The sequence below is a fragment of the Echeneis naucrates genome, chromosome 19, assembly GCF_900963305.1.
Source record: "Echeneis naucrates chromosome 19, fEcheNa1.1, whole genome shotgun sequence".
NCBI classification, from domain to species: Eukaryota; Metazoa; Chordata; class Actinopteri; order Carangiformes; family Echeneidae; genus Echeneis; species Echeneis naucrates.
The window spans coordinates 5,562,118-5,580,915 of record NC_042529.1 but is presented as its reverse complement, the minus strand read 5'-3'; the positions used below and the strand labels follow the sequence as shown (position 1 = coordinate 5,580,915).

Here is an 18,798-nt window from a genome sequence, read left to right as displayed (position 1 = left end):
TTTAGTCAACAAATTCCTGCTGACAGGATAATCTGTAGTGTTCATTAGGTTCATTAGGCATTTACTGTAACTAGTTAATTACACAGAGGAAAATTTAAACACATACATCACTGAAATGCTAAATTATATCTGTAAAGAAATGACCAAACAGGTGGCGTATGAAAATACTAAATCAGTATCAAACAGGGTGGTACAATTTGGTCATATTGTGTTAGTATACATTTAATGTTTGATACCTGTAGATAAACTGTGTACCAAAAATATTTTAAATGCGTTGAAATAACATGAAAAATGCATGTTACTTGAGAAAGTGTCACATGCCATCAACCTTGCAAGTAAAATGTCAAAGGTCAAACTTCTGAGTTTATCTGCCAAGCAGCTTCCTCTTAATGCAAGTGGCACTATGTTTTATCCAACAGACAGAGAAGTCATACGGGAGCCCAAATGCCTGACTTTTGTTCTGTTACCTATTCTTTATTTAATGAGGTGTCATGTACAGTTTATATAAAAGGTATGACCTTATTAAACTATGAGTGAAGGGGTGAAACAGTAGCTGGAGAGAGATAAATGGCAAGGCTGTATGGAAACTCATTTAGCCAGTAAAATCCATTGGGACAGGAAGCCATCATACTGATTGTTCAGAGATGTGTTCCTGACATTTGTAGCTCCAGTCAAAGGGTGCAACAGAACAAAACATAGGCAATATTACGTATATGACATGAATTCAAAACAAATTTCTTTTTATTAAGATGATTTCGAAAAAAATAAAATAAAATAAAAATTATCGGGAAAAATTCTTCGTTAACCGATTCACTTCACACAAACACATTGTATTTTAAGCACATTTTTTAAATGCATTGAACCCCTCAAAAGTGTACCTAAATTTTTGCTTTCAATGCAGAAAACATTATTTCACAAAGAGCCAGGCTGCTTTTTTTTTTTTTTTTTTTTTAAATCAAACTGCTTTTCGGTGACCGCTTCAAGCTTTCCAAACCCTGTTCTTGTTATTTTTTTTCCTTTAACTTGATTTCTGACAGCCAATTCAATTAGGCTGGATATGTGTGGGTGTAAAAAAGGCAACATGACAAACTCTGAAGATGGATGGCAACCTTTGCCTCACCATTAAAACCACCATTGCGCCATACTGAAGCTCAATCTATTGGCATATTACGAGCAGCGGCAGGATAATCACAGTTTGGAGTGCAGCGACAGACAAGGTCGTTAAGTTATCACTTTCTGCAAGTCGGTTGTTTTTCTGGCACACAGGATCTGTGTGCCAGATTTTCACTTTCAGCTGGCAGTGGTGGAGACCATGTTTGGTAGATATTTCAACGTTTGCCTCGCAGAAGCATTAAGATAAAAAGTAAATCTTGATGCAGAGAAAAATGTAATTCGGTAAGTGCATCGCTTTCTGAAGATGCAGCGTGGTGATTCATCAGCCACCTGACCTTAACAGCAGTCTGTGGGGACATGTTGTCTGGCCGAGTGGCTGTCGGACTGGTCAGGCACCAGGGAGGAGCTGACCTGTTGGTAGATGAAGGAATACAGGCTGACGTCAGGGCACCGACTGAGGCAGCTCCTGCACACTGTGCTGTAGTACTGACCCAGGAGATCATACACCTCCCCTGTAAAGGAGACAAGGAGACTGTTTATGTCCAACTCCTGCAGTGGACTGATATCAGCATGTATAGTTAGCCATTTCATTGTGTGATTAGTTCACAACAAAAAAAAAAAAAAAAACAAACCCTGAGAGGAAGCTGTATTAAAATACAAAAAATAATTATTCCCAGCATCATAGCATTATACCACAACATCAGCAGTTGCACACAGACAAGTTGCCTTACCGACTCTAATATTGTTCTGAGTGAGGAAAGCGTGCATGTTGTGAACATCCTTCATGAGCTTGCTGTCACCAAAGGTGAAATAGGCTACATCTCGGGCCGCCTCAGCAGATGCCAACATCTGGAGCAGAGCTGCAGGAAAAGAAGCCTTTGTTAAACTAGACACCAAATCTGTCTCCATGCAGTAGAGGGATTGGCCTTCACTGCATTAAAACATGATTTATACCGTTCACTTAGTTCGCACACTTGCTTTGTATTTGTGAAATGACAAAGGTTAAATAAACAGAGGCTGGAGGAGTCATCCAGCAGCTGATGTTAGAATTAAAAGTGAGCCACACTGGTATGGCATGTACAGTAAAAGGTAAATAATCAGGGGAATAGATCTCCCCCCTACTGAGATCTCTGGATTCGTAGCATAGAGAGACCACGTATGGCCCCTGAGAGCTGTGAATATTTTAAGAGATTGGAAATGTGTCTGCTGATTAATGAAGGTTGGGACAGTGGTGAGTTAATGAGGAAAACTGAATCAACATTTTCAAGGGAGCATTGAGCGGAATATGTCTGCACTTCAGCAGTTTCTTTACCCTCTTCCGTAACAAATACTCACCTCAAAAATTATCTGACAATTGAAAAATAAAGAGACTATGTAAGGTGACAGAAGGTAAACCCAGGAGGAGAGCAGCATTTGAATTAAGAGGCTCTTCCCAGGAGGCTTGTCATTAAGAAGACAGTAGGTGATTGTGCCTATGGAGGCTGTACCTCGCTTCAGCTAATTAACAAATATGTATGGATGTATGCATAGCTTTCAAGCACAGAAGCGCTACATCAGATTGAAAGGGAAAAGCAGAGATATTACTGCAAGCGGTTAGAATAAACTCTCCTTAAGCCCCCTGCTCAGTGACAGTGATACAAGGCTCAGACAAAGTGCTGTAACGGATTGATGGACTCATGCAGGCGATCAATTTCACTATTAATGAAACATATTAACTTTGTCAGTTGATCAATAGAAGGAAGGCGACAAAGAGACCTTAAGTAAATGAACGCATTACCGGAAGACAAATGGATGCCCACACTGATCTACTGAAGCCTTTAAATCTGATATTTATTCCGTTTCAACCATGAGGAGAGTCTGCTTAGACTGCCAAGGGCACAAAGACAATCATACAAGATTTCCACAAGCTCTGCTGACGACAGTGTAACGTCAGTGCTTACCTTTAAGGCGTGCGTCACCTCCAAAGACTCCACAGCCCCAGTTTCCTGTTGCCACTGCCGACAGGTTTTGGCTAGGCTCCTCAGGGCGAGCAAAGCCACAGTAGGCCTAAATGACAAGGCAGCAAATTAGGAAAGGAAATGTAAACACAGAAAAACACAGTTTGATATGTAGGGACTAGAATTCCCAAAAATCATTCACTATTCTCTACATAGAAAATATTTTTGAAATGTAGTTAATAAAAAAAAACAAAAAAACAAAACAGTGACCCTCAGTGATAAAAACTGTGAATGAATCTGATTTTCGTGGGGTGACATTAGATCAAACTGTGGGCACGAGGCCGTGCCACTCAGGTGAGTAGAGACTGAGCTGCCCAGATCAGCTCTAATGAGCCTCAGATCATGGGAACCTTCACTGTTCCAGATCACTGGTATATTTCCTGAGAACAAGGGCCTACAGAACATCTCCATGCCATCAAATGTAAATGGAATATGTAGAAAACAAGCGAACCAGTCATTCTATTTGCCTGCAGGCCTGTGCTCGACACAGCATTCAGTGAGTGAACACATGGGTTGATTGGCCTGACAGAACATACATTTTTATCATTGTGTCATTTTCAGACCTCTTCTCTCACTCTTATAGCCATGAATGGGGAACTGATGTGAGTTTTACATGTTAATCATTTTACATTATGAAGAATAAAAGATCTGAGGGGGCTCTGGACATTAGTTTTCCCATTGAAGAAGTAGTCAAGAGCACATTCTCTGCCTGACCAGTCATAAATTTTTCCTGTGAAAGGGCAGATGTGACAGTTAGCTAAACAATATTCGAAACAGGATTGATCTTCATGTTGGCGCATTCTTCACATCCCTGTCAGAGCTGTCAAACTCTTCCATGCATTCTGATGGCAGACTTGACAACATTAACATCTTGATTTTCTATTATGAATGTGCATCTTAGACTGGGAGGACACTACATATGGAGGTATTCGTATAATAATAAAAAAAAAAAAAAAAAAGAAAAACCAATGTGATATTAATTTTATAATTACGATTCATCACTCCGAGCTCAATGGTTAAAATGAATTCTGCCTAATGGACAGTGTAATAAATAAGATTAAGCTTATTCTCTGCATAAATGACAATGCATTTGTCTGTATTACACACATGACACTTATCTATAATTCAAATATTTATCGCGAGAAAAGCAAACAGTTAATGTCATCTCAGCTGACATTTGTGAAGAGACAGTTCTCCGATTATCTGCTAAATGAATTCACACTGAAATCGTTAAATGTGTGCAAACCAAACACAAAGTGAAACGACAAATAAAGTTAAAATAACAATTCTGCAGCAATACACTTAATAAAAACAAAAAAATGTATGCGTGATCAAAGTATAACATCAAAGACTAGAAATAGATTCCCCTCATAATTCCAATGGCATAAATTATACAAATTTGTCTACAATACCCTTTTTTCCAAAGAACTAGTATGTTTTGTATTCGATGTCAGATGATTTCATCTAAACCTTAGTATGATCTTGTTCAAGGCGCAAAGGCAAACATCATAACCAGGTTATCATGTTTTGTGTCATGCAGACTAATGAAACCGCAAAAGACAAACAGGAGAAAGAAACAAAAATATACAGATTAAAGGAAAACTGCAAGATAACCTTATTGAGTTCTCGGTTGATTCTCTCTGGGCTAAACTGTTCAAGAAAGCTCCTGAACTGCAGCGCATCGATGGCCACAATCTCTGTGCATTTCCTCTGCCAGCCATCACTGAAACAAATCAATGACAAACAAATGAGTTTTGCTGTACATACAACAGATCAACTGGATTTTTTAAGAGTGGGCTAAAAATGTTAACGTGCATTAAGCTACAATCTAAGTATTTTGAATGCCATAAATACCTTGGAGTTGTGTCTTGGTGTTTGCCACCCCATTGGTAGGTCTGTGCATAGCCTGTATATTTACTGTACTGTTGTGTACCTGGTAATGACAAAAATAGATATAAACTGCCATCCAGTGCAAAACACAAATGTATTACATTCTCAAAAACAGATTAGCAAAAAAACTAAACAGCAAAAACATGATGAAAAAAAAAATATGTTCATACACAATCCAACATGGTTTGATTATTTATTGTAGTAAGAAGGTCTTCAGGGGGTGTTCCTGACGTGAATGTGCCTAATGCAGTCTGACCCGCTCTCTTCTGACAAGAGGATGGTCAAGTTATTGCCCCCCACTGAAAGCAACAAGAGAAGCCGCAGCTGACCGCAGGGTGGCCCACAGGGGAACACTCATCACCCGTTAAAAGGGGAGAGGGAGGTAAGAAGGTAGCAGCAGTCAAACAAATGAGGCACAAATTAACTCATTCATTAGTGCTCATTAGAACATGGCTGTCAAGAACACTTGCTGAGCTGCTTCATGCTGCAAAGGGAATAAACCAAGTGATTTGTAGAAGGGTCTTGGTCAGCAGGTACTGAGAGGTGCACAAGGGATGAGGGAACATCTACAGCATTGTCCACTTGACAGGGATTTCTCTAATCATCAGAGTCCATCTCACTTTAAAAATATAAAAATCAATCTCATGCTACCCGCAAAATATATACAGCAGTTTATTGATCAAACATTCTGGCTGTGTTTCAAAGTCCACAGTATAATGCTACTACCTTCAAACTATATGGCTTTGTATAAACTATGCATACACCTGACATTTACTGGTTCTCCAAAAATATCAACCTCTGTGATCAACCATATTTGCATTTGAAAGGAGTAACCTTCATGAACAATAAAAATTATGCGTTGAATTTCTTTCTTTCATGCAATCTATTTGTCATTTAGAAATTATGTGTTATGGGGAGTAGATCGATCTTGGCCAGGCAGAGATGGCTCTGGTTATTAGAATTTAGTTATCAATAACAAACAGTTTACATAAAGATCAGTAGGTATGACTTTTAATGTTCCTGAAGGTTGTTTCATTCATGTGTAAATAGATCATGTTGTGTCTCATATTTGTGGTGTACCAGAGACTATAAAAGGTCAGAGGCATGTCTCATTTTAGTTCTGTTATGGTTTGGATATGAACAAAATAATGACGCAAGTGCTTTGTATTGTTAAATGCTATAAATTGATGAAAGGAGTTTTTTTTTTTTTTTTTAATTAGTTAAAGAAAAGAAGCTACGGGTTCACCATAGGTGTCTCTAAAGAGTATTTTTAGATCAATAGGGCAAAGCAAGATTTTGTGCAACACCAACAGAAATACTTTTATGTTAAGCTTGCGCTGTATTTTCTGGTCAGTGCAGCCACCAATGAATCATATGACTTCTCCTTGATACTATTTATAAACTTGACCGCCCCAACAACAGCCAGATACCTAGCAATCAAGGAAAATTAAATTAGGACTGGGCACTTTTGCAAATTTCAATGCAGAACTAAGATCCATTAGCTTCTCTACTGTATGCCAAAACGTATCACAGGGGAATATGATTTACCACATGGCCATATTGCAGCAAAGACTCAGACTTTTACAATGCGGGGGACGGCAGACAAGAGGTATGGCCAGGGTTTAATAAAGATGATGGAATGGAAGAGTCCATTAGTGGAGCAGGCCTTGGGCAGGTCTTCCAGCTATAATTAATTCTGGTCCTGAGTAATAAAGTTAAGTGGCGTAAGTGAAGGCAAAGAGATGGCCGATGAGAAGTCTGAAGGTGACTCTGCCAAAACAAGAATATCTGATACAGTAGTGTGATTGGGGATCAAGAGGGTGGAGGCTCCATTGCCTCACTTCCTGTTCTGACCCAAACCACATGCTGTGCAATGATAAGGACATTGATCTTACATGGGAGACAGGTACCATACCATTTACCACTAATGTAAAAGGCAATTGGGACTCTAAATTGCTACGCAGAACAAAGACCTAAATGAAAATGAAACTTTGGTAATTCGATCCATTGTTAGCATAAAAAGAATTACTGATGACAGCTGATTTAGGGCAACTCCAAGAAGATGGTGTGTTTATGTAGCCAAAAAGTAGTTTGTTTTTATTTCACTGTTCAAGAGGCATGGGCTTAAATCCACTGACTCAATTTCTCTTGCATGCATTTATTTAGTAAATGTCAGGAATAATGTATATTAGGGGCTCACCAAGTCTATTTATTTTGTGACATTTTGTGTAGACATCCTTCATTTTTGACAAACTAGTGCCATAATACATAACACTGGTTTCCTAGCATATTCATCTAAGACAATCAAGCTGCCAAAATAATAAAGAAAGCAAATGTTACATTTAAAAGATTACTAAAAAAACAACAACACAGAGACAGCTGCCATCACCCTCCTGCTGGGACTCCCTTGTTAGTAGGTCTGCTGGCCTGTCCCAACCTTGTCTGGTGCAACCACTCAATACTGGAGCACAATCAGTGGGAATTACTCAACAGAAACACCCAACAGAGAAATCACTAAGGCCCAATCCCCTCCTCCCCACTGTGGCAACTCGCCTCTTTACAGCCAATCAAAAGGAAACATGTGACAAGGACAGGCAGAGAAAATAGGGCAATTGCCACAAACATCCTTTTGCTGCTTGCTGACCCAGGATGGGGTAAATTGAAGGTGTGCGATGTGTACTCCATACTGTGTGACGAGAAACATTACTATGTTTCTTCTGTCAAATTGTAGGTCAAGCATGAGAAAAGTGAACCTGGGGCATCATTGATCTGGATTAACGGACTAAATCATGAATAATTAAAGAGCCGCACTCTTTCAGGAGGAATTATGGTTTAACAAGGTGTGCGAGAATTTTTGATCACTGACCTGTGATGACCAAACATTCATTATGATCCAGGGCTTCAGTGAAGAGGCGAGAAACAATGAGCTCAGGATTGATCAGAAAACGGATTTCCTCTTGAACGAGACCAGAACCTGTGACTCCTCCCCCCACAAACTGATTGGCAAAATCCACCTGCAAATCAAGACAAATGGATGAGAATCATGAACAATGCATCCCTGCAATATGTGCATAATAATTTCACCCATATATATATATATATATATGTTTATGGTTCCCATATTGTTTCCCATGAAACAAAACGGCACGTGATCTAAATGATATGAACCATTTGAGCCAAACATTTTTCTTAAATTTGTAACTTGAGGAAAACACCTCATGAAAGGTTCACAGCCCTTTTCTTTTATTTGTGACAGAAACTCAGACAAGCTGATTGTGAAGGTGGCCTGAGGTGCCGACATTACTCAGACCTCTCTCCCCCATGCCAAAATGATTTCTCCCCAGGCGCAGCACTTCACTGCTCTGCTGCCAGGAGCAAATATTACAACAAGAGTGCAGGCCTGCAGTCCAAAATAAGCGCTTCCCTCCAGTCATAACATGCCACTAAATTGACTGCTGACTGATGTCTGTGTTATCTATCGCTGCTTTCTTTCTTCCCTGGTTGGGCGCTGCACTTTGGGTGACACTGATGTACTTCTTTATTTAGGTTTGTTTACGATTGAAAAGAATCAAAAACCTTTTCATTTCATCCTAGCCATAGCGACTTCTTGTTTTAGTAAGAAAGCAACCATGTGAAACTTACATAAATAATCCAATTTCAGGACTGACAGTTGTTGCTCACTGGCCCGTAGATGAGCCCAAAACCCAGAAAAACCTCATCACAACTGGGGAAAGAGGCTGCAAAACGGGGTGCGGCAGTCTAAGAGTAGATCTCACCAAACTGGTCACTCAACTCTAGGACAACAAGCCAGAATCCAAAGTCTGCTTTGACAGGCTGTCAGCAACCCCGCACCCCCCCCACACACACACCCAGAGCAGAGCATCCATCAATCCAGGCCGCAATGTGCCACGGAGCTGGTCATGTGTGCACATCAACTGTCAGCTTATGGCAACTGGAAGCAAACAAAAGGTGAAAGGCAAAGCGGGCCATCCTGACAGTGAACAGCGAGCATGGCCGACACTTTGAGCAGCGAAGGCTCAGAGGCCTCGACCCCAGTCCCAGCACACACTCCCTTGAACGTGTCACAGGCTTCCTCAAAGGCCTTTTCAGCACTAGTAAGCAATCTGGGTGAAAGACTTCACAATGAGGTGGCTCGGGGCAGAAGAGGACAGGAACCAAGCACAAGGAGCATTTCTCCAAATAAGAACTTCTTAAAGCAGAAGTGGAAATTAATTTAAAGATAATCTGAATCACAAATCACACCATTATCTTGTCTTTCCATAAATCAAAAAGAACATTTCTCCTCCTCTGAATTTTACCTGAAGCATCCCGTAACCATCATCCTCAATGGTTCCTTCACATGTAATGTGCAGCTTTGTGAGAGGAGTCTGTGAGCTGAAACAAAGAATAAGTAGTTTTCCATTTATTAATGATGGCTCATTAATTGGTTAATAACAGCTTACTGGGTTTATCCTGCCGTCAGAAACAATTAACATTCTACTACTTTTTCTTGTAATGTATTTTTACTTCTTTAATTCGATATACTATACCTCTTCCAATCAGGGGGTCTCTGCAAACTTTTTCGTGTGAATGTTACAAGTCCAGTAGGCTCTGAAAAGCAAAAGTGTCACAATGTTGGCATCTTATTTAACACCAAAAAGGTGTTGTACCATTCTGTATTACTCAAATAACTTATGAAATCGAAATCCAAACACCTACTCTGCTCAGTCACACTTTTGAAATAGCACATCAGGGTTTTCAGCTTCTCAATCTTACTTGAAGATGACCCATCAAACAACCTGTAAAGAGAAACATTGTAAATTTTAGTAAATTCTTGATGAAGGGGGGGGAAAAAAAAAAAGAGAAAACTAACATATTTTTCGTTCCTTTCATAAAAATGAAAATCATGAATTTTAAAGTTTGACACTCCAAAAGACACAGCCAAGACCAGGAAAAATGCCTCTCTATAACCAGTGTCGTAGACACACAAGACTTCTATTTTAGCCATGTGAGTTCAGTCATGCTTTAACTTTTGATATGAATTAGTTCATCTCTCACTCAGCTTCCCTTTCAGTCACTAGCCGATTATGTAGGAGCTCCTTCAATGTTACGACAATGCAGTTGCCCCAGGCCTGCCATCACAGAGCCAAACTCATGTGCCACTTCACAGCACTCACATAAAAAAGGAACACAGAGAGGAAACCGTCCTCCCTCCTTGAGGATACATTAAGAAGCCCTGTGTCCCTTTTAAGCAACAGTCCTCGGGAGGCAAAAGGTCAGTTTGCCTGAAATGTAACACACAAACGCACACGCGACGCTGCTGTGGTGAGATGCAGTTGGAGGATTTCAATCAACTTTTAAGCATCAAGCCCAACGTCCTCTTTCAAGTTAATTTATAAAGAGCTCCACTCACGAGCCACAACAAAGAAAGTCATTACATGTGAGTGAAATGAAAAAATTATAAAGCTTGATACACTGACAGCCCTTCAGGAGCTGAGAATCTCATTCATTGACGTCAACTCCCACATTCATTTCTCTCGTTTGTAAATGTGGCCCCTAGAAGCAATCACATGTTTTGTGGACTTCAGGGCAAGCATAACCTAGGTACTGGTAAAAGCCAGCTTTTAGGAATAAATCGCAGTGGGTCTTGATGGTATTAATACAGAATTATATAACATCACTATACACTCCACAGATGTGCAGAAAGTTATGATGTAACTTAGTAAAAAGGGTATATGTTACTGCAGCAGGAAAACCAGCTGGGTTTCAGCATCATCAGCACAAGAAATCTATGCTGATGGCACTTACTGGTAAAACGACATAATGTTTGAATAACAATGACAGAGCCAACAAACAAACAAAAAAATTCTTTATTGCCACAAAGTTTCAATTATCTCAATGCAAATAAGAAATTTACACTCCAATAAAAAAGAAAAGCAGCTGATAAAAGATTTATTTTCACTTTCTTTTACTGCCCTGCACATATCTTGTGAAATGATAATGAAGAAAAAGAAAGGAGCATAATGAAACATAAGAATGTAATTATAAGGAAATAAATGAATGAAATTTTTAAAGCATTCAATATCCCTCTCACAGCCAATTGGTGATTCAGGACAAGTGTTTAGCCACGGGTTAAAAAGGAGGCCACTTTCACTCCTTCTAAATCAAAGCAAAACCTTTATGGGATAGAAATACTGATGTGATTGAACCCCTTTACAGTCCTTTACCAAACAGCCAGTGGCCTTCTCCATTGTCAAAGGCAGCCATCTGAGTCAATGTTAATTGAATTCCTGTCTCCATTTAGGTAATTACACTGTGATGCCAACAGAGATGGGGGGACACGACTGAGAAGTGATCTGCAGACTGATTTTGCATTACAGGACCCAAACAACCTTTTTAGTCAAGCTTTTTCACTAGAAAAATTCAAATCCTCCTTTCTTCCGGTTTGTAATAGTGGACAAAAATGAAAAAGAACAGATGTGAATGTGAACTACTCAAAAGCTGGTTAGTAACCTAAAGCTAAACCAAAACGTTTGGGTGGGAGTGGGCTAATGGAAAGAGCTTGATATCACAATTACACCATAAAAACACATGGATCATTGTCTATTTACTTCAGGTAAACCCTTCTGATAGGTGTGTACAGAGGACAGGCCGATCACTGTGTCTGGATAATATACATGTAATTAAAACTATGTGCACTGTAAATATTGCCTGCTGTGACATCCAGCCAGAAAATAAAATGGTGAGTGAAGAAACCATATACAGTAGTGCCCCCTCATGGAAATGAAAACTAGCTGTCACAGTGGTATCATTTAGATTGTGAACATTCACCATCAAAAGCAAAGGTCAGACATCCCAACCTTACCTGACAAAGTTGATGTCTGGATAGTTCCGGTACTCAGTCTTTCGAGAGCTGCGTCGCGGGAAGGTGCAGAAGAAGGCGTTGGCGAGCAGACATGCCACCTGCTCCTGAGACATAGTGATGGAGTGGTTCATGCCCCTCTTGAGGAGGGGTATTGGCTAAAGGAGGAGCACAAGTGCAACAGAGGAAGGTCAAAATCATTAGTTTTGTCAATTTGCCAAATGAAACACTTAAGTATGTTGCATAAATGTAATAATTTTTCAGCACTCTGGGCCTTTTGAGGGAGCAATCATAATTATAATCAAGGTCCATTCCTGCTTACATGTGATCCATACCATAAACGCAAAGGGGCTGCATTTATAAATAAACACTGCATCTATGCAAACAGTCCCATGTTTGGAAAAAGAGCGCAATAATGATGGCTTACTGATTTATTACTTAATGTTATCATAGACAATATAAAATTTTCGCTTTCATTTTGGTGGTCTACAACATTACCACATACAAGCATGGACAATTTGTTGCACCAAACTCTTTCTAAAATGTTTGTACTTATTTGAACCTTGTTTAGTGTTAATCAGCCTAAAGATGCGTTTCACACAAACATTTGGATAATTGGATTTTTGGCCAAATGAACGCACAAAAACCTTTCAAAGCAGAGTTTATAAGCTCGAATGGGCAGTAAATCATCTGATAAATGACTATCAATAGCCATATACCTTGACCTCACCATTTCTTCTACTATTTCACAAGCTTATTTGTCCTGTCATGACCGTTGGGGTTACACTGCGGCAGTGATCCACTATGTCACAGGCCAGTGAGTCACTGTCTGTGTCTGTTGGTTAGTGATGGCTGTTACCTTGGTACAGAGCTCAGATGCTCTCAGTGCTAATTGCACCATGTCTGGCAGCAGGGAGCCAAACAGATGTTCAGCAGCATCAGGCTCCAGGACCTTGGAGAGAGCAAGAGATCTGTTTATGTTTGTTGTTTTGCCACAAACCTCAGCTGTGACATCATTAGCTGTTTGGGCTGAGTATTTTGAGATGGACAGATCAAATTAACAGCTCTGGCTCTTATCAAAATGTTGAGAATTGACACTATGTGAGGTTTAATGTGCAATCTAACAGAAAACCAAATATTAATAAAAAAAAATAAACAATACAGATCATCAATGGCCAATTACCATGTTGAAAAAAATTATGTTTTATAAATAAATACCTGGAGAAAAATTGAAACCTTTATAAATCAGGCTATTATCTCATACTGGACCTTTAAAAAGAAGCATGACACACATGGCTTTGTATTTTTCAAAAGAGATCTGGCTTTAACAGAAGAGTGCGTCTATAATATCACCAGAACCAAATATCAAAGCGATACACCAACCATCCATGACACCACTGCGTAGGTGCACTGACATATTGTAGACAATAAGCTCTACTACCCGTATTTACACCCATATTGGCTCCAAAATGTCAGAATGATCAATCACAAAGCAATTTCATCAAGACTGCAAGACCACGCCAGCTGATTAAACAGTCTTCCTGGAATAGATGCAAATGGCCAAGCATTTGAAATTGAAAGGACAGTGTGTTCCCAGGACAAGGAGCCTTGACTGGTGATTTAGACTACAACATTTATATTATGGCAAAGGAAGCCTGACTAAACACTGTCATAAGTAATGGCCTGGTTGACATCATAAACTGCTCCTATGGGCGTAATAAATGAAGGTAGTTGACAGAAAGACGGTGGATATAGCTGAGGCAATATAAACTGAGCTCTTTAAATCAGCAGAAGACAGTGAATCAAATCAACTGAACTAACTCTCTGTGTGACTTAATACAGGTCTGTACATCACACCAATCTGACAAAGTAATCAAGCAAGATGTCAGGGTGTGGGCAGTGAGAAACCAGAGCTCCCATGTAGATTTAACACAGCGTCTGACCATTAAAGCAATCTGCTTTGCTGCATCTGTGGATGTGTGACCATATAAAAATAAAACACGTATGTGTTCATAACCATAAATGGAGTGCTGGCTTGGCGAGAAAAGAGACAAAAATTATGCTGTCTGTCAACAGCTTTTCAGTTATTCATAAGATGTGATCACTGAGATGAATATTCAATGAAGTTGCCAGGCCCGTCATTCTATGCCACTCATGTTTACTTTTCTCTGACTCTCAAAAGCCGGCCTGCTAGTTTCTCCAGCCTGGAATTTCCAAGGAAAATTACAAAAGCAAAGTGCTAGGTATTTTACATGGCATAGTTTGCTGTTCCTCCATTTAACTCCTGTATTGCACTGGAAATGAATCAAACATATAGAATTCAAGGTAATTGTTTTTTTTAAATTACACGTGTTACACAAAACAATATGATGTTCTGTGGTCTATAGTGGCACACTTTTATTTACTACAGGATAAATGCTGGCTTAATTCATACTGCCTCTCAGCATTTTAAACAAAACACAGATTACTCATTCAAGCCGTGAATAAACTCTGTAAAGGAGAGAAGCAATCAACAGCCTTGCTACAGAGGAGTTGTGGGCAACTATGCAATAATATGAAAGTTTTCATGGTATTCCGAACCATTCATTAATTACAACACAGAGTCTCATTTCAATCATGAAAACTGCTAGTGAAAAAATGTTTAATGCAATTAGCTGCAATTAATTGGTACCTTAACCAGCTCTATTTCACATTTGATTGTACCTGCCCATTTGCAGTCCAACAAAAATCTAATTTTGCTATTCCGGTAGACCTTGCACAATCTTAATCCATCCTTAATAACTAAGCATGGCCTATGGCTAAAGCCTTTTAAAATGTACAGATTTTATCTAATAAAACTTTCATTGTAATGTGATTTATGGCACACAATCCAACAGCATAGAGCTGGAGTAGCGCACTTTCTGGGATATAATGCCAGCCATTTTCATTTCTGACAAGTTACTAAATGTGACCTTTTGCCAAAGGATTAAATTATATCTTGAGAGTCCCATGTTACCTTTGAAGGGCTGCAACATTCTCCTGCAAAATCCATTACCTTTCTTGTGCAAAAATGACAGAAACACATTTGACACACCGGGGTTGCGTGTGTTTTTTCTTTCCCTGAAATGTACATCACAAAACCTGTGGCTGGTGTAGTCCACACAATGCCATCAAGCACTGATTGGATGAATGCTCCCTTACTATAAGAATAATGGCTACTATTTGTCTAGTCTTATACGCACAGAATTTCTTAAATAAAACACTTATGGCATAACATGGTCCATCTCTCCAAATGGAATATTATCATTTTCTTCAGGAGCCAGACAATAGAATAACCCTCCCTGATTCACCACGCAGGATTACACAGAGTACATCAGGATATTAGGTGATGGATGGCCCCTAACAACTCTGAGCAATGACCAGTGGACTAACAGTGCTCTGGTCGTCATGATGCAACTCAGGCTAAGTTTATTTGTTCCGTGAAATAAATTACTTACCTAAGGAGAGGAAGAACACCGCTAGAATTTGAACCTCTGTGTTTCAAACAGCCACATGTCCAGATAGCCTGAGACTCTTTCAATGATGAGGGCGAACAAGCCCTAAAACATTTGCACAAAATCTTCTCATACAAAAATTAACTAAATAAGTATTTTTGACCTGTGCTCATTCCATGCAACAGGCTAGTTATACTGTAAGCACTGTCTGAGCTAAAGACTGGGTTTTTTAGCACCAGAGAAACTGCAATACTAAATAGTCTCCGCATTTGTGATGACTAATTTCTCCACATGGAGTCATAATTATTTGGCCCATCCATCAATACTGATTCAAGTTTCCACTTAAATAAAAAGTTTGTGCAAAGCTAAACTGAATCTGGTGTCAAATGAAACATTTTGTATGGCTCACAAAGTGAATATTACAAACTAATGAGCCATCTGCACCTTCTTTAAGCTGAGAAGAGTGGCACTGGCTCATGATGCCTTCTGCTCAGCAGTGAACTGTCATGATTGGACAGTTGATGTTTAATTATTGTACAATTAATCCTCACATTTCAACATGTGTTACATCTACATTTAGATGTTTGCATGCCAGTATTAATTAATTATTCTTCCAAAGATGTTATATTTAAAACCAACAGAGACTTCACATGTTTCTGGCTTTTGAGATATACATAAACATGATCAATCATCATAGAAATATTTACATTGCTTACCTTAGTGCAGTACAATTTTAATGCTGTGAAATCCCACTTCTGGGCGTATGAGGCATTGTATTTCAATATTGCATTCTGAAACAAAAAATGAAAACAAATTCTGAAAAACATGGTATATCTCCCAACTTTTGGGGTTTTGGCACCATCTTGTGGCTTAAAGTGAGATCAAGAATTATTATAGATAATGTATCATCAGGAGTAAGACTTGCCTTTATCTCAAGTGGACTTGTAAAATTCTTGTTTAAAGTTTCCTTGATCAGCTCCCAACGACTCTTGTTCTGCAGTTCTTGTGTTTCCTGTGGAAGCAGAACTTCTGTTAGGTCTGTAGGGTGAATAATAAGTTTTTCATTCATTTAAGTAAGGAGCCACAACATTTCTGTCCCATCATTTGCTCATCGTTGGGTTCTATTAATGTATGTGTGTAGATTTAAAAGAAAGACCATGAAATGCTGTTTTGAAAAATGATAACATCAGTGGACAGAAAAGCACAAGAACTTGGAGAGCCTTTTGACAGTGTGACCTGAAGTGATACTTTAACAGTGCTACTAACAGAATAACAGCAGAATATCATGCATTTCAACATTCCAGTTGTGTTCCTTTATAAACATAATACATGACTGCAACTTTTTCTGTATTTGCAGGGTTATAAAATGTCAGTCCTTACCTCATCTTTGACAGGAAACAGGCTACTACTCGAACAGGGCATCTTGACATGGACATTGTCCCAGACATCCTTAAAATACGTCGGATATGCAACTGGAACTTTACTTTTATGAAGGAGGTCTGTCTGTCAATGGGAGTGTATTAAAAGAAATGACATTGATGCATGATACAATATATGAACCAAATAGTTGTACTGGCAGAAATTTATAATTTGTGACCAAATTGAAGAATAATAATAAAAAAAATGTAGACATGTGACCAAAAACTGCTCATTTCCAAAAACCTGGAAAAAAAATTGTGTTGACCAATAAAATTACAGAGAGTTCTACATCTGTACGTAACTAACAGAAAGGATGTGAAGAGTAGAAAAAAGAAAAAACTGCTCAAACCCTTATCATCACAGTGTGTTGACCAGGAATATCTTTCAGTGGAGGAAGCTGTCGACCACATTCAGGCATCCTCTTCAGTTCATGGATTGGCGTCCCCAACCATTTGATGTCAGGCTTGATATTTCCTGATGAACTTTCCTTGTCTGCTTTTTGTTTCTCCAGGCATTTATCTGGCTTTCCACATCTCGAAGGTGGATGAGGTGATGAGGTCCCAGAAAAGAAATCTGTTATTTTGGTATTATGCCTGGCAAAGCTCTCAGAAGTTGCCGCACACGATTCAGTTTCTTCCTTTTGTAATCCACCATCATCGTATAACAGCGTCTGCAAAAGAGCGCTCCCATCAGAATCCTTGGAAGCTGGTGACAAAGGATTGTCTTCTGCCAGGTCTTGTGGTTGCAAGGGTTGGGTTTCTTCATCCGTGTCAGAGACTGTATGTTTTTCAACATATTGGCGGTCCAGAGAATGAGCTGAGGAACTTTGAACATTTTCTTCATCTGTACTTGCATTTTTTCTAGGCTTAACTAACCACTGGTCAAGAGTATTTTTGAACTTCTGCTGTTCTCTGGTGCCGATTCTTTGATGAGAAAGGTTTGTCCTCACTCGTTGTAAACCACCTGTGGCCGTCTTTGGCTGCATAGCCACCTTCATCTCAGTGTTGTTTTGCCTTTCTTCTTCATCTACTATCTCCTTATCTCCACTCTTACATATGGAGCTGCCTGAAGAATACAGGGGGGAAAAAACAATGTTTTACAGAACTGTGATAACAAAGTCAAGACTGTAATTAGATTTTTACCAAGTTACCTTGCAGAGACGATGAAGGCAGCCTTGAGGTTTTGTTTTCAACCTTTAGTTTTTTTGCTAAGGGCTCAAATTCAGTCATTCTAGATTAAAAAAGAAAGCAGCGCATTAAATGTAGTCCACGTTTTTTTTTCTGAGACCTGTGTTTTAGAAGTTTAAGAAAAAAAAGACAGTACATCTATACTCACAAGATAACTTGAGCTGACACCACCAGTGAAGTTTTTGTCCAGACTTGTCTCTTGGGCAGTCTTTTTCTCAATAATTGACCAAATCGTAAAATATGATATGACGCCATACGTGATACCATTTATCTAAAAGAGGCACATAATGGTGCTTCCATCAGAGACGAAATGTTCATTTTTTTAAATGCTGTGAAATTAACTAACAGTCGTTGGCTGAGTACTCAATTAAGTAGTATGATGATGACTTGTAGCAGCTGATAGCTAACCACAGTTTACAAGCCTACATGCTAACTAGCTGCAACTATTGTTGTACAGTAGTTTTGAAAACAACCGGTTCAGGCAAGCACTTGAGCAGGTGTTGTGTAGGCTGAGAGCCCTAGAATATAAACAGGTTGAAAGTAAAACACGACAACGTAACAAAATGCCCAGATTCACTTTACGAGTTTTGCTAAGATTCAACTGTGGCGCTGCTCAACCACAAAACATTTCCGGGGTTTGGCGTGACGTCACAAGTGCGAAAATACCGCGATATCTCAAAATGCTGCTGGCAAAGCCGATAATGTTTAAATTAAGAAACTAATATGCTTATTAATGTATTTAAACGTTATTTTGATATATATTTATTATTTAATTTATTTATTTATTAATTTATTATTTATTTAAATGACAAGAGAAATTACATATTGTTGAAACTAACATGCAAGTATTGTTTACT

At 39.0% G+C, this 18,798-nt stretch overlaps 1 protein-coding gene across 1 annotated transcript; it reads right to left on the bottom strand.

The window, feature by feature from the left end:
• Positions 1-910: 910 nt before the first annotated feature.
• LOC115059857 (poly(ADP-ribose) glycohydrolase) lies at positions 911-18,560 on the bottom strand. Its single transcript, XM_029527578.1, has 17 exons — positions 18,090-18,560; positions 17,905-17,984; positions 17,104-17,819; positions 16,716-16,838; positions 16,261-16,347; positions 16,052-16,126; positions 12,722-12,814; positions 11,866-12,020; positions 9,720-9,799; positions 9,551-9,611; positions 9,320-9,395; positions 7,867-8,014; positions 4,965-5,043; positions 4,725-4,833; positions 3,054-3,159; positions 1,845-1,973; positions 911-1,625 (listed from the first exon to the last, which is right to left on the bottom strand). Exons 1-17 carry the CDS (start codon positions 18,206-18,208, stop codon positions 1,450-1,452), a joined length of 2,412 nt encoding a protein of 803 aa, XP_029383438.1. The 5' UTR covers positions 18,209-18,560; the 3' UTR covers positions 911-1,449.
• Positions 18,561-18,798: the final 238 nt, after the last annotated feature.

Excerpts from the sequence above, each read along its gene's own strand:
- LOC115059857 (XM_029527578.1), bottom strand. The coding sequence starts at position 18,208 with ATGGTATCACGTATGGCGTCATATCATATTTTACGATTTGGTCAATTA. Across the intron at positions 16,839-17,103 it reads AACACACTGTGATGATAAGG|ACAGACCTCCTTCATAAAAG; the intron begins GTTTGAGCAGTT and ends TCCCATTGACAG. Across the intron at positions 16,127-16,260 it reads CAAGTCCACTTGAGATAAAG|AATGCAATATTGAAATACAA; the intron begins GCAAGTCTTACT and ends TTTTTGTTTCAG.